The sequence below is a fragment of the Penicillium citrinum genome, assembly GCF_028827155.1.
Source record: "Penicillium citrinum strain IBT 23319 chromosome Unknown utg000009l:1.0-4274883.0:1.0-4276374.0, whole genome shotgun sequence".
NCBI lineage: Eukaryota > Fungi > Ascomycota > Eurotiomycetes > Eurotiales > Aspergillaceae > Penicillium > Penicillium citrinum.
Genome location: NW_026622694.1, coordinates 3,592,644 through 3,606,772, shown reverse-complemented (window position 1 = coordinate 3,606,772; position 14,129 = coordinate 3,592,644). Strand labels below are relative to the sequence as shown.

The following is a 14,129-nucleotide window of genomic DNA, read 5'->3' as shown; positions in this document are numbered from 1 at the left end:
TTCCGATCTGAAGCATGACGCTTTCAAGTTGAGGACTGATATTTACCATCACTCGCAACGTCGTGGATTTCGACATACCCATAATGGAGTTCTCTGGGCTATCTCTCCTTCCTATTCCAGCATCGATCCGGCGCCGGCTGCTGCGGCTAGTCCCGTCACATAGGGCTGGATCTGATACTGAGGAGCCACAAAATGGGCGTCTGCGCTATGAGTTATCATCCTCGTCAGAACCGTATCTTTCTCGATATGGCCAACTGTCAGGGAATCCCGCTGTAGAAAACCAGCGACCATCAACCGCCAGCGATGACTTGGATTCATTGACTTCTGGTTCAGGATCATCCGGCTCGGACAGTCCTCCGTTGGAAGAAAGTGGACTCCCCGTGAAATATGAAACCGAATCGGGCCTCCGATGGAATCGAGTCGTACCAGGTGAGACCAATCCAGGCATACACTAACTAAAAGGTACCGCTCACTCATATGGTGTTTCTTTTAGCATTTAATCTTCTTCGAAATGCAGGGTATGAGGCTCAGCAACCGAAAGCTGATGGCCGATTGGCTCGGTCTCTCTACATCAATGCATTGATGTATCTACTTGATGCGCTTCCTCCAGATCTCAGTGCTGAAGAGTCGCATATGTTACAACATCGACTTCCCGAGCCTGTAAAAGCGTCAATAGCCACTGTCCCAACGGCGCATCCAGCTCGACTGGAGAATTCTACGCGAGCCAAGCAACTTCCATCCTCCCGGTCCTATTTGCATAGACTTCTGGCGTCAATTATTGTGCAATTGTTTTTATTGATTCGGTTGATTCTACCCTACTTCAAACTATTTGTTCGGCAAGCATATGAATACGAACGAACTCATCGGATCACCGAGCGTGTCGTAACAACTACGCTCGATGCTGCGGATGGCCTTGGAAAAAGTGGTGTTAGCTTTGGCTCAGCAGTATGCAAGCTTAACGAAGGGCGTGTTGGGGCTGCAGTTGGAAATTTGGCGGCTTGGTGGATTGAAGGTATTGCAGGTGGTGTCTATGAGGGTGTAGGGGAAGGGATGATTCATCTGGGGTTGTTGAAGCAAGGACTAGATGTGGAAAAAGTGGCCTTACAAGTAGATAAATACTAGATTGATATACCATAGATGATGACATTGCCTCCAAACACATTCAAATCCAGTCCTATTAGGATAGTTCCCAAAGTACTGCCGAATCAAAAACCTGGATATATGAGGAATAACGAGATAGAATAATATCTGTCACTGTAGTGATTTCGTATCTCAATCAATCATAATTAGTACTTTGAGGTGGTTGTGTAACACCCTCGTCTACCAGGTAGGTTACCTGCGCGTGGAATGATAAGCTGATAAGCGACGAGTGTTTTGATCGCCAAACCCATTCAGCCCCGGATTCTCCTTCGCAACATCTCTCTCAAATCATGTCAACCACAGCATTGCCTTGCATTCCCTCGGTTCGGAGACAGCAGCTGCATTTGGAATTGTAAGTACCACATTCCCAGACTTCGGGAGCCTCATCCTGACACCTTGCAGTGCGAGCCTGCGGCATGCCGCTCCGCCAGGGGTATATGTGAGTCTCGCACCTGGAGACCCCACGCTCTGGAATGGCGTCATCTTCGTACGCTCAGGTGAGCTTAATTTTTCTTGAGAATGCTTTTCGTTAGTATTGATCCGGCTATCTATCTCTCTAGGCCCCTATGCGTCCGCTGTCCTCCGTCTCCAAATTCGCTTCCCCGACGTCTATCCCGATTTACCTCCACTTGTCACTTTCGCGACTGATGTTTTTCACCCACTGATCGTCCCATTGACGACTTATACCTTCAGTACCGGCTCGGCAAGTGACAATCCAGTCAGTGCCACCGATGAAGAACGTTTACCCCCAGGTGGTTTCAGTCTTCGGCATGGTTTTCCACATTGGTTTGGTAGAGCTACGCGGAAAGATGTAGCGTCGGGCCCATCATCGCGCAACGCGAGCGGAAATCACGAGGGTGTAAACGCTGCTGGTAATTTAGATCAGACTGGGACAGGATCGGAGAACCGACAAGTCTCAGATACTTTGCATGACTCAGATTCCGTGTCAGATAAACCAGTCGACAGTGAAGATAATAATAAGGTCGAAGAGGTCCAAGAAACACCTCGAGTCACGCAGGTGCCTGCTGTAGATCAATTCGTCCAGTCTCGGCAAATTGTACCTGTGTCTGAATTATTGGAGTATATCCGATCGACCTTTGATGACGAGGAGGTGCTCGACTCGTTACCCGTCGAGGCAGCGGGTAACCCAGGAGCGTGGCATGCATGGAAAGCCCATCGCAGGGGTGGACATGCTCCGGGGGACTTGAAACGGGGAAGTCCGCAGGCTCGACTCCCCGGGGATTGGCACTGGGATGGAATTTGGGCACGCCGAGTGCAGACGGAAATTGAGGCTAGTCATTCAGATCCAATGCTCTACGGAAACGCTTCTCGGGCCGGCGACGATATGGTAAGGCACCCTGCGATATTCCAATTTTTAAATGTGGGTTGACATTCTTGATAGATCCGATTCTCTCGGCTGGACAGTGCGACTTTAGACTCGGTGAAGGAGATGATGGCTTCTGTGGCGAACGTACATAAAGAGTGATGGAGGTGTTTGCCTTGAGATTCGAGATATCCCCAGCAAATGCTAGTTGACAGTTCCTTCCCTTCCAATATGGCCGTTGCACCGACCTAAATCGCCTCCCCCGGCAAAAAAAAATCTACTTTCACCATGCATACACCACCCTCACAAAGATGTCCAATATTATATCTCTGGATTTCAAGAGCTCTGCATTACTTATCGCTTTGGTCTTGGTACCCATCGTCATTCTATTCTGTGCTGTCGCTGTGGCTCTTGCTTGCTCTGAACACTGCAGCTGTCGAGTCCGCCCGCCCCTCTGGCTCTCGTGGCTCACTTCCCGGAGTCGATATCGTCGAAAGAAGCGCATTCGCTCTGATTTGGAAAGTGGCACTGGTCGAGGCACGGATACTTCTGAGGCACCACTGCAGTACGAACGACCCATTCGCAGTCGGGAACATATTTAGAGCAGAACAATCCGCAATGGACCTTGACGCTACCCCCAGAGGTCCTAGTACCAAAGCTCTTGGTCTCATGCGTACTTCAAGTTCGAGCTCGTTTTCATCATATCCTTGCATCCCGCGGCGATCGTCCTCTCTTTTTACGTCTACAGATCAAAGCTCCGATGAGCAACCTACTTCGACAAGAACACCATCATTCAGCTCCAGTTTATACCAAATAGAAATGCCTAAGAAAAGACAAGAGATCCAACATGGCTTCCAGCACACGAGAGGATCTCTTAACAATTCATTAGAAGACCCATTCTCCGATAATATGGTTGGTTCTTCTAACACTCTTTGGGAGGTGTCAGCTAATCCAAGCCCCTAGATCCCGGAGACCCCTACAAAATTACAAAGGCACGATCAGAGGCTTCGACGCCAAAAGTCTCATATGTTAACAATTCGTTGGAGTTCTGGGTCTTTCAGCAATTCCACTTCGAACCAGACAGAGAATTTACCGGGTTCTCCCGGTGAACTGAATTCTTCACTAGAGCCAACGGACATGTCAGGCGAGCGTACATCCTGGGAGAACTCACGGTACTTATGTCCAATGAAGCTGCCTGTTGCCTTTGTCAGTTTGCAGACGGTCACGAGCCGGCCCAAAATCGGCTTTGGTACGGAGCATGTGTTGACAACAATACATGTCTCTGCCAATGTTTCCTCTGTCCCATTACCGGAAGCGTCTAGTCTAGCACCTCTTGATATATTACTTCTTCTTGATGCTTCGTTCGTTGATCCTCCAGTTTCGTTGAGTTTCCTTGTTCTAAACTCATTGCTAGGCTCGAGATGTCCGACAACCTGCTTAGCCAGTTTAGTCTAGCATCAACGATTCTAGCCTCGCGAATCATACAAGGATATGATCGCATTGGCCTTGCCTATGTTAGTGGTGAAGCTGCTGGCCATTTTCAACTACTTCTCCCTCTGGGATTTCGCTCTTTGGACGAAATTCGAGCCGCACTCAACGTTTTGCCCCGTCGTGCACAATTCAGCTCGCGAAAAGGGGCGAATGTTGGAGTTGCCATTCAAGAAATTTCGAAAGTCTTCAATTCCTCATCAAGAATTGCCACATGTCACCTATTTCTCATTGCTTCCATGCTGCCCGCAAATTACTCAGTCCCTTGGATTGATCACGCAATCGGTTTCCATACGATTACCCCCCCAGAGCTCGTCTCCTCTGGTTCACATGAACAATTATCCAGGGTGGCATATTTACTATGACCTTGGAGCTCAAGGGACCATCATCGGCGGAAGACATTTGTCACGAAGAGTGGCCGGTGTGCTCCGACATATCCGTGCCGGTCTACGCCCCGGGTGTCTGGATCAGGTCAAGATTGTTTTAACGCCTGGACCAGGGTGCCAAATAGAGCCGGCCACCAAGGTTTACCAAATCGCGTCACTCCGTCCTGGAGAAATTTGGAATCTTCCTGTAAGCGTGATTGTACCGGTTGCATTTGAAACAACAGATAAAGGCGATCTTCAAGAGCTACCTCGAGCCGCCATGGAGACGATCATTGGAATAAACAAATTTTTGATGGGCTGGGTTAGCGATTTGCCCGAGCACATCTTGACTGTTCAGGTTGAATATCACCACTCTCTTCTTCCGACGAACTGCACTGTCAATCTCCAATCTCATGTTACTAGCATACGCAGCCGGCGTACAGACGAGGAGTATCTGCGACCAAGCATTATGTCTGTTCAACCTGGGGAAAGTTTCATCTTCACTCGGGCATGAATAACCCAGGTATCACTTGGAAAATTGTCCTTTGGCCCATCGGGTCTATTTTTACCTCATTGCTTTTTGTGGCGCTTATGTCTTGACTCTGTTTTTTCTGTCCATTTGAATAATCCGGAATATTCCTATGTATAGGTCTATACTAATTAATACGGAGAGGTGTGCTTGTAACTTTTATTGCTTCAAATTGGGGGCTGACTTAGAAGACCACCACATGCTAATCAACTGATATCACAAAAACGAGATCTTATTGTACCAACAATCTTTGATGGGTCTTAATTTGTGGTGAGCTCAAACGGCAAAGGAAGGTAGGTTGCTTGTAAAACGCTCGTAGTAATAACACTGATTGAACATCATGTTCAGATTCGACTGTAAACATTTCCAGTCATCCGCCAGGTATCCTTAATGAGATCCGCACATTTCTCTCCAATGCCATATGCCGGCATTTGCGTGTGACCTCCGTGCAGAGTAGGCATTACACTGCAATCAGCAACGCGGAGTCCAGAAACGCCACGAACCTGCAATTTCTCGTCCAGAACAGCCATGGAATTATCCTTTGTACCCATAGCACAGGTGCCTGCTGCATGGTAGCCTGAGTATTTTGTCAGTAATGAACCCAGTCACCACGTCTTCAGTAATTCCACTTACATGTAGTAGCATGCTCCTTGACATACGGCACCCACTCTTCTCTTGTCTTATAAGTGTGATGGTTAAGGTTAGGTGGCCAAGATCCCTTAACAATATCCTTTGTACCAGCGCCCTTCATCACAACTTCGTTACCAAATCGGCACGCTTCACTCAGGACAAGCAAGTCCATCGGATCAGCCAGGTAATTACAATCAACAACAGGATTGTCGAAAGCATTAGTCGACTGCAATGTAACAGAACCACGAGACTTGGGCGCGAATAATTCCGCGATCATAGAAAATGCATGTTTCTGATCAATAGGAAATTGATCATACTGCTTCGGTCCACCGTAACATTCTGTGGTGAAAAATTCAATGTTGGGTTGACTAGGAGTGAGCCCCATGGGGTCGCGACCTGGTAAGCGAGGCGCATTTTTCCATAAGGGCTCATCTTTGAGACGGTCGTCTATTCTGGCGAAAGCAAAGGCGCCGAATGGGAATGAGGAGAGGAATCCTGATTTCTTCTCCTTCCATTCTGCATAAGTTTTGTCGAAATTGTCGCCATGGTAGACGTGATAGTCATTTGTTAAGCCTGCTTTCTCGGTTTCGTAGAACATAAAGACAATCTAAATTCATCAGCGATGGATATAAGTAAGCGGAGGAGGGGGGAGGAATAAAGCAACTAACAAGATGATCCATGAGGTTTCTGCCAACTCCTGGGGAGTCCACTATACACTCAATTTGATGCTTCTTCAGTTCGTCCTTTGGGCCAATACCAGATCGAAGTAGAATTGCAGGACTGCAGTACGCTCCACCAGAGACGATGATCTCCTTTCGAGCAAAGAATGTCTTGGAACTACCATCCTTCCCTTGGGTCACAACCCCAGTTGCCCGAGTCTGCTCTCCTTCTGTATCAAAAATGACTCGGTCCACCGTGGTATCTGTTTGAATAGTGATGTTTCCTCGGTGGTTTTTGTTGGTCACGAAATCCGCACCGGTTGTACGAATACCCTCATAGACTGTACGAGGTACATGCCCGCATCCTTGTGCAACATCACCGGTACTAAACATATCGTGGTACAATGGCATTCCCTCAGACACGAATGAATCCATCAGGAGTTTAGAAATGGGCGCTAGATCATGCGGCTCGGTATGCAATGGCCCTGAATAGCCATGACTGGCTTTATCGGCTTGGAACCAAGGCTTGGGATGGAATGTCTCCGCCTGTGAAATGTTTGTGAGATAGGGAATTCATATATCGCATATACCTATATAGTTAAAAATAGGTATTATGGTCTTCCATGTTTACCTTTCTCATATATTTGAAGAAATCTTCACCACTCCATCCGTCCAAGCCCCAATCATCATAGTCTTGCTTGTTCCCGCGAATGCAAAGCGTGCCATTGCACCCGCTGCAGCCACCCAAGAATCGTCCGCGACTCAATTTCACCTGGCGATCATCTACTCCATGCATTGGAGGAGTGATGATATTCCAATCGGTCTCCGCATCGAAATTATTCGACCACCTATCCTCTTAGTGAATGAATCTTCCATTTGCGAGACGGTACACCATACCCTCCTGTCATATGTACATTCTCCAGATCCCTATTATGTTGTCCGGCTTCGATAAGGAGGACCTTGATCTCTGGATTTTCTGCAAGACGACCGGCTACTACACAGCCAGAAGTACCACCCCTACCTCTGTAGTCAGTAATTATCGGATCGTGTGATATAGTCGATCTCACCCGCAGACAATATAGTCATAAGTGTCGTGCTGGGAAGCCATACTGCCATAGATCGACTTCCGTAGAAAACCCTCCACCAAGAAGATTATTTTCTTATTTAACAAATTCACAAAAGTACCGGCAGCCACCAAGCCTTTTAAATCTCTGACCGAAACGATTCTCATCAAACATACACCGATGAAGGCGGCGCCAATTCCGCCTAGCGCATGTAGGCGGGGCCATTTAAGGGCGAGTTGCTATCGGACGGCAGGTAGATCGCCCAACGGGGAAATTCTACAGGATCATCATTCGTATCGCATCTTAGGTGCATCTTGCGACTCCATTGTGCTGCAACTCATCGTAGTAAGCAAGGCTGTATTCGCTCTAGGTGTTACACGAGGGGTTTCAATAGATTCAACACTGTAGGACGGAATGAGGTATTTTGATTCCGCAGGTGAGACGGAGATACCCCGCAACAACTCTTTTTGGCACCAATCGATACGTCCTGATCTCCAATTGAGCTCTACCCCCCGCTCGGGATTAATGTCTATCTTTGCAACTCCCCGTGGGGCGAGTAAGAGCTTGCAGTGGGGATTTCAAAGGAAAATGGACCCATTGCGGGGATGTCTTGCAAGGAAGCTAGCAGACTTTGGATTAGCGAAGGATGGGACCTCCCTCGAACGACCTGGAATGCAAGAATTGGATTGGCTATGATTCACTGTGAAGCTGAAAAATTGGCTAGAGTTGGCGCCACGTCTTTGCTTTGCTTATGATTCCAGATCGGATCCCCATCGTCGTCGAACTCGGCCCATTGGAAGAATGAACATCCTTCTTTTCCTGGGGTATATCCAGCATAGCACATCCACATATAGCGTCCTTTAGTTTCTTGCTTACGCTGTGAGCACCGTAGGATAGCGGAGACGCCACATCGACATCGTGGGGTGTAACGTGGGTGCAAAGTGTCGCGATACCAACGATAAGTGACGTTGATTCGACTATTTCCTGAAACTGGATGGGGAGAGACTTTCTGAGCAGGTGATATGGAATGCTTCCATTCTTCTTGCATCTCCGCGTGCATAACAAGGAGCGAATTGTGGGGAAGATGGATGGAGATCTGCCCCTGGGCATCGGCGCGGGCTGCCGCCGCTTTTTCATCTTTGGTGGATCGCAAGGAGGATTTGCCTTTATCTTGATTGGAGGCTTCCTGTTCATCTTCATCATATTCTTGCATCTCATCCTGAGGGACGATCCGACGGACTCGGAATTCTCGTTCCACGCCTAGACTTAGACTTCCGATTATTGGATGTGGTCCTAAGTAGGTCAGATCATCTGAGTGATACCCCACGTTCTCTGTCGGTCCATTGTAACAGTTGACGAAAGCTGCATTCGGTCGCCATTCCTTTGGAGATTGAAATTTGAGTTTCTTGCCCTCCGGATAGACTTTATTGATGCGGTTTTGTATCTCTTCGTTCACAAGCTGTTGGACTTTCCGCGATGCAGATCGAAGTTGCGGCGTTGCTTGCCGCACATTTGCTCGATAGGTCCCACCATAAGTATATTCAGATGTCTGTTGTCTGTATTCCTCGGGGGTAGATACGTATACACATCCGGTGTGTGGGCTTTTAACGGTCCGATTGAAGAGTTGAAATTCGTATCTGGAGAAGTGTTCAGATTCCTCGAGTAATTCAATCAGTAGATCGTTGGCCTGCTTTGGTGGAAGGAAATTGTGTATGATCGTGCAAGGCGTATACGCAGCGATATCATCAGCTGCATAGAGGTGTAGGGTCTGCCCTTTTTTAGTCGTTAGAGGCCTTCGGGTTTGCATGCTCTCGTTTAGAGTTGCGAATGTGCCATCCTTGGATTTTGCCATGACATGGGATGACAAGGAGGTTTGGATACCAAGCGACGAGCTGGACATCGCCCTTTTTTTGCTCGGTGTCTGAGCTGCTGCGGCTTGCGAGTTTAGCAGCGAGGTAGCAGTCTCAACAGAGCCGTCGCATGATACAAGGATATCCAGGATAGAGTCTTGCCCGATATCTGGAAATAGAGATATCAAAATGGCTAGTTTCACGTCTGTCGAGTCATCACCCACTAGATCTGGATTTGACTGAGGTTCTTGAGTATCAAATGTTGTTGAGCTGGGATGCTCTCCAGCTGAAGAGACTCTTCGCCTCTTTCTTGTAACGAATGCATCCATAAATGATATTATCTATGACCATGTTCGAGGGACAGATAGCGTGTTCATGTTTAATTCTAATGGTGGATTTGAAATCAACTGTTGGAACCTCCAAGGGTTCCAGAAGATGAGTCGATCCAATTGGATGTTTCACTGATAAAAGGTCTTATCAGCACATGACTGCTCTCGATATGGCCAATCAGGGGAAGTATAGCTTCTCTCGATGGAGTTGATCTATGAAGTATTCAGTAAAACCTGAAAGAGATAGAGCATGAGTAGCTCAAGGATACTTGAATGCAATTGAAGTAATGGACTGCTTTTTCGATGGTATACAATTATCTTACTAGTAATCGACAGTCTCGAAGACAATTTCTGCCCTATTTTATAGCACTCCATTTACCTTGCCCTAGATAAATCCGCCCTTCGCGATGATATTCAATCAAATGTTTCATTTGTCGCATCCCATCCCATACCTCCAATAGTGCAGACAATGATACCATAGTCCAGCCATGATACTTTCCACGGTACTCTGCAATGCCATCCGTCCTCTTGCTCCAGTCTATGCTGGCCACATAAGGTTCTTCTCCAAATCTCGAATCCGGGAAATTATCCTCAACAACTTTTACCCAACATCTATCGAGATCGGCGTCTTGGCCAGCCGTGGTCGAGATGTCCAAAATAGCTCTCATATGGGACAAAACCCCTTCATCAACCATCAAACATGCGCGTAATCTGGACGGTAGCTCCGTAGACGGAATCGCCAAAGAGACCTTATAATCCCGAAAGGAATCGCGAACCCCATCTTCATCCAAGTTATCATACACATCCTGTGCGCTGAATACCTTCGAGGCATATGCTTGCATGAGGAGTTGGATTTGTTCTTCGGAGCCGGTTAAGGTTCGATATAGAGATCGACTCATAGCATCATTGAGGCACCTCAGAAAAACAGGAAGAAGGCGTTTGCTTTCTGGGACGTAGCATGTTCGATAAAGAACAGGGCCCCAAGTGAAGACTAGGAAATCTCGTTCGGGACCGGGGGAAGGGATCGCAACCCCGGAGTTGACCCCAGTCGATAGACTTCCTGTTGGAGGAAAAGATCGGCGGGGGAAGTATAGGATTGCGGGTCGGTCATAATGATAATTGCTGCACGGCTGGCATTGGGGAACTTGATCCGAAATTTTTCCTCCTTTTGTTGAAGAGATAATCTTGAGGGAATTGAATATCTTTTAAGAGACAAAGTGAAATAAATCGGATGGAGTTTGGTGGGGATTTGGGAAGAACGAACTACTACGTCATGCCCTTTTTTTGACGGTCGCGGCGAAATATTTGGGTTCGCGAACTACAAAACTAACTACAAGCACATAACTAATCAACCTATGAGGAGAGGTAGGAGGTTGGAACATCTAAATGCATTCTCCATTTTGCATCCACTAAATCAATGAAGCATTCAGGATATCTGGGTTACAATCTGCATTTTGACGTCAATTATATGGGAGTCGCCCACCTAGTCGAAGCTTATCCCTTCAACTCGCAGAGGTTTACCTGCTTCCAAGGTGACCCAGTAATATCGACCAATCTATGCTGCAATATTCTAGACAAGGCTCTTTGTAAACATAACAAACTTTAGGATTCCCCATCGTTAGTGATGCTAGCATTCTATTTAGTACAGTAGTACGGTATCCTGTCCCCGGACCGAACATCTACACACTACAGGTACCTACAGCCCTGTAGTCTTGAGTACGATGAGCATTACATTTGTTAAATATATAAAACCAGAAACACCTACTTGGTGTCCTGGTCAGTACGAGGAGAATATGGTCTTGGAAATACATACTAGCATAAGAATAAAATAAAACAAACAAATATCAATACCTCAAGCTGGGTTGAGCCTCTTTCGCGCGGGAAACCTGCCTGAAAAAGGTGGCTCGCAACCCGAGAAACGACCTCGGCCCATCGCATTTGATCTCCCCGCAATCCCGATGTCATTCAATCTCATCTCAACAACGCGCCGTACGGCTCTTTCTGATTTTCACGTGTGATACCCTAGACCATCGAACTACTTTCGTTGTAAATTATCTCTTCTTTGTTCTCCACGCCCTCTCTGACATCGACTGACCGGCGTCGACCGGTCTGACGCTCATTATGCTTCACTTCCGCACACAAGGCTTTAACGGCTGCGCCGTCAAATATTCACCATTCTTCGACAATCGATTAGCTGTTGCTAGTGCGGCTAACTTTGGTCTGGTCGGAAATGGGCGACTCTATATATTAGAGTTGACACCTAACGGGATTGTACCTGTAAAATGGTGTGTGTGGATTTACCTGCTTTAAGCTCTCTCCGCGGGGATGTGTCACTTCTACTTACTTGGCAGTATCACCGCGGAATACCAAGTCAATGATCGGTGATTAATACAAAATACATAGGTTTACTACGCAAGATTCTCTCTATGATATGGCTTGGTCAGAAATCCACGAGAATCAAGTCCTCACTGCCTCCGGCGATGGCAGCATCAAGCTGTTCGACACCTCGGCCAACGATTTCCCGATTCAGAACTGGAAGGAACATGCACGAGAAGTCTTCAGTGTCAACTGGAATCTCGTCGCTAAAGATCGCTTCTGCTCCAGCAGTTGGGATGGCACAGTGCGTGTTTGGTCGCCGCATCGTCCACAATCCCTCCTCACTCTCCCCACCCACAGCTGCACTTATTCCGCCGCCTTCTGCCCTCACAACCCTGATCTCATTTCCTGCGTAACATCCGACTCCTACGTACGCGTTTTTGACTTGCGTACGCCTGCATCCGCATCAAACCACCTCACTGTTCAAATTCCTATTCACTCAGCACCTGCACCACCCGCAATTCCTGGTCAACCTGGTATCCCGCCAGCGCCATGTGCACCTGCAGAGGCTCTCACGCATGATTGGAATAAATACCGTCCTACTGTTCTAGCAACTGGTGGTGTTGATCGTGCTATCCGGACATTCGATATCCGGGCCCCGCAACAGGGCCCACTGACTACTATGCTGGGTCATGAATATGCTGTTCGCAAGCTTGCTTGGTCGCCGCATTTATCGAATGTGCTTCTGAGTGCCAGTTACGATATGACTTGCCGTGTATGGAGTGACCAATCAGATGCCAGTGCAGTTGGTGATATGGACCTTATGCGCTCTGGGCCGACGAGCCCAGTAGTTGGTAGAGAGTTGGGCCGAATGGGTAGGCATACCGAATTTGTCACGGGTGTGGACTGGTGCCTCTTTGGTAACGAGGGCTGGTGTGCCAGTGTTGGTTGGGATGAGAGTCTTTACGTATGGGATGTACGAGGTTCAATGAACTAGTGTTACAGTTCAGACATGCATATATTCATCACATTGGGAAGTTCAAAGTTTAGATTCCAATTGCCGAGGCTTTAGGGCTTTCGTCCAATATAGATACCATTCATCCCCCGCACTTCTAAATAGGTAGTCTACTTTAGTGATTATAGATTTATCAGCGGTATAGCATTGGAAATCTACAACTGCATGGATTACTATGGATATAAGTCATTGCATTTCGTAATTTTGGTGTTTAAGCCCATAAATCTCATACTATACTGCACACGAATATAGTCAAGGAAGCCAGGCTCGCTCTATCATTAACACATATAAGAGCTGATTGCCTTTTTCAAATCAAGACCATGAAACGCAAGCCGTCTTCCGGGAACACCTCCGATGTAATTTTATAGGCACCCGTGGTTGACTGCATAGCTCAAGCATATGGAAGAAATAGACTTCTGCTTGGAGATACGATACAAGAAAGCCGTGGCACAGACTTGCGACATCAACTTTGAACATCTACCGTCCAAGTCGAGCCTCAGTCTTCGCCCGCTCTTGGTCCCGAACTTGGGCAATCTCATCCTTGGTCGCATTCACCTTAACGTGAACCTGGTTGAAGGGGTTCTCTTCGCTCTTATCAAATTCCTTTCGGCACAGATCCATACGCTGTTGTCGACGCAGACCGGGGTTCTCCTGTTCGATCTCGGGCATACGGCGAGCCTCAAAGGCGGCATAGGCAGCCTTGAATCGTCGCTCGGGGTGCTTCTCGATCTTCGAAGTATCCTTATTGGTCAAAGAAAGAGCGTCCAGGGCGTTATCGATACCGGAGGCGTTAAGTGAGCTTGACTTGCCGCTGGGGCCGTCATCCAGTTGGCTGAGGTCCAAACCACGAGTCTTCTTTTGCGCGGTCTTTGCATTGGCACCCTTGCCCTTGGATGGCTGGGAGGCTTCCTCCTCGGCAAGCATGGCATCACGCTCGGCCTTCTTGCGGGCAGCTTCAGCCTTCTTGGCTTCAGCATCTTCCCTGTTATTCAGTGAAAAACACTGGTCAGGATCTATACTGTAGAAGAACCGCATCTAAATTCCACTCACTTCTTTGCGTTACTCTTTGATCCCTTGGACCATTGCTTATCCTCCTCTGCGGCTCGCTTCGCATCCTCTTGGGCTTTCTTTCCGGCAGCGGCTTCGGCTTTCTATATGATGATTAGTGCTTTGTTCAATTGCTGTAATGATGGTGGGGGCGGGGTCAAAATACGCGGGCGTTGCCAGCAGCCTTCTTGGAGTTCTCGCCAGCGGCTTTTTTGCCTCCCATATTGCTATGTATATTTTCCCTTCAATTGAAAGCCAAAAGATACACAGGTATAAGACACCGAGTGGAAGAAGAGAGAGAAAAAAGTGGATTGTGTTGGATGATGATCTGATCCGCCAAACGATTATGCCGGCTCCGACGTAGGCGGTGTCC

General features: G+C 47.7%; 8 protein-coding genes across 8 annotated transcripts; 5 read left to right on the top strand and 3 right to left on the bottom strand.

Moving 5' to 3' along the window:
* Positions 1-83: 83 nt before the first annotated feature.
* Positions 84-1,122, top strand: N7469_010822 (uncharacterized protein; the record flags this gene model as incomplete). The annotated part of the gene is made up of 2 exons (XM_056649727.1): positions 84-429; positions 494-1,122. The coding sequence occupies 2 exons, from the start codon at positions 84-86 to the stop codon at positions 1,120-1,122; spliced, it is 975 nt and encodes a 324-aa protein (XP_056496858.1).
* Positions 1,123-1,430: 308 nt separating this feature from the next.
* On the top strand, positions 1,431-2,626 carry N7469_010821 (putative ubiquitin-conjugating enzyme; the record flags this gene model as incomplete). The annotated part of the gene is made up of 4 exons (XM_056649726.1): positions 1,431-1,492; positions 1,543-1,637; positions 1,701-2,488; positions 2,543-2,626. The coding sequence occupies 4 exons, from the start codon at positions 1,431-1,433 to the stop codon at positions 2,624-2,626; spliced, it is 1,029 nt and encodes a 342-aa protein (XP_056496857.1).
* A 149-nt stretch (positions 2,627-2,775) lies between these two features.
* On the top strand, positions 2,776-3,066 carry N7469_010820 (uncharacterized protein; the record flags this gene model as incomplete). Its single annotated transcript, XM_056649725.1, has 1 exon — positions 2,776-3,066. One exon carries the CDS (start codon positions 2,776-2,778, stop codon positions 3,064-3,066), a length of 291 nt encoding a protein of 96 aa, XP_056496856.1.
* A 535-nt stretch (positions 3,067-3,601) lies between these two features.
* On the top strand, positions 3,602-4,831 carry N7469_010819 (uncharacterized protein; the record flags this gene model as incomplete). The annotated part of the gene is made up of 3 exons (XM_056649724.1): positions 3,602-3,825; positions 3,879-4,276; positions 4,299-4,831. The coding sequence occupies 3 exons, from the start codon at positions 3,602-3,604 to the stop codon at positions 4,829-4,831; spliced, it is 1,155 nt and encodes a 384-aa protein (XP_056496855.1).
* A 359-nt stretch (positions 4,832-5,190) lies between these two features.
* On the bottom strand, positions 5,191-7,243 carry N7469_010818 (GMC family oxidoreductase; the record flags this gene model as incomplete). The annotated part of the gene is made up of 6 exons (XM_056649723.1): positions 5,191-5,423; positions 5,480-6,083; positions 6,145-6,681; positions 6,767-6,983; positions 7,033-7,152; positions 7,203-7,243. The coding sequence occupies 6 exons, from the start codon at positions 7,241-7,243 to the stop codon at positions 5,191-5,193; spliced, it is 1,752 nt and encodes a 583-aa protein (XP_056496854.1).
* Positions 7,244-7,896: 653 nt separating this feature from the next.
* N7469_010817 (putative CUE domain protein) lies at positions 7,897-9,378 on the bottom strand (the record flags this gene model as incomplete). Its single annotated transcript, XM_056649722.1, has 1 exon — positions 7,897-9,378. One exon carries the CDS (start codon positions 9,376-9,378, stop codon positions 7,897-7,899), a length of 1,482 nt encoding a protein of 493 aa, XP_056496853.1.
* A 2,121-nt stretch (positions 9,379-11,499) lies between these two features.
* pex7 (putative peroxisome biosynthesis protein (Peroxine-7)) lies at positions 11,500-12,691 on the top strand (the record flags this gene model as incomplete). Its single annotated transcript, XM_056649721.1, has 2 exons — positions 11,500-11,663; positions 11,782-12,691. The coding sequence occupies 2 exons, from the start codon at positions 11,500-11,502 to the stop codon at positions 12,689-12,691; spliced, it is 1,074 nt and encodes a 357-aa protein (XP_056496852.1).
* A 495-nt stretch (positions 12,692-13,186) lies between these two features.
* On the bottom strand, positions 13,187-13,979 carry N7469_010815 (DUF1014 domain protein; the record flags this gene model as incomplete). The annotated part of the gene is made up of 3 exons (XM_056649720.1): positions 13,187-13,691; positions 13,760-13,860; positions 13,923-13,979. 3 exons carry the CDS (start codon positions 13,977-13,979, stop codon positions 13,187-13,189), a joined length of 663 nt encoding a protein of 220 aa, XP_056496851.1.
* Between the last annotated feature and the right edge of the window lie 150 nt (positions 13,980-14,129).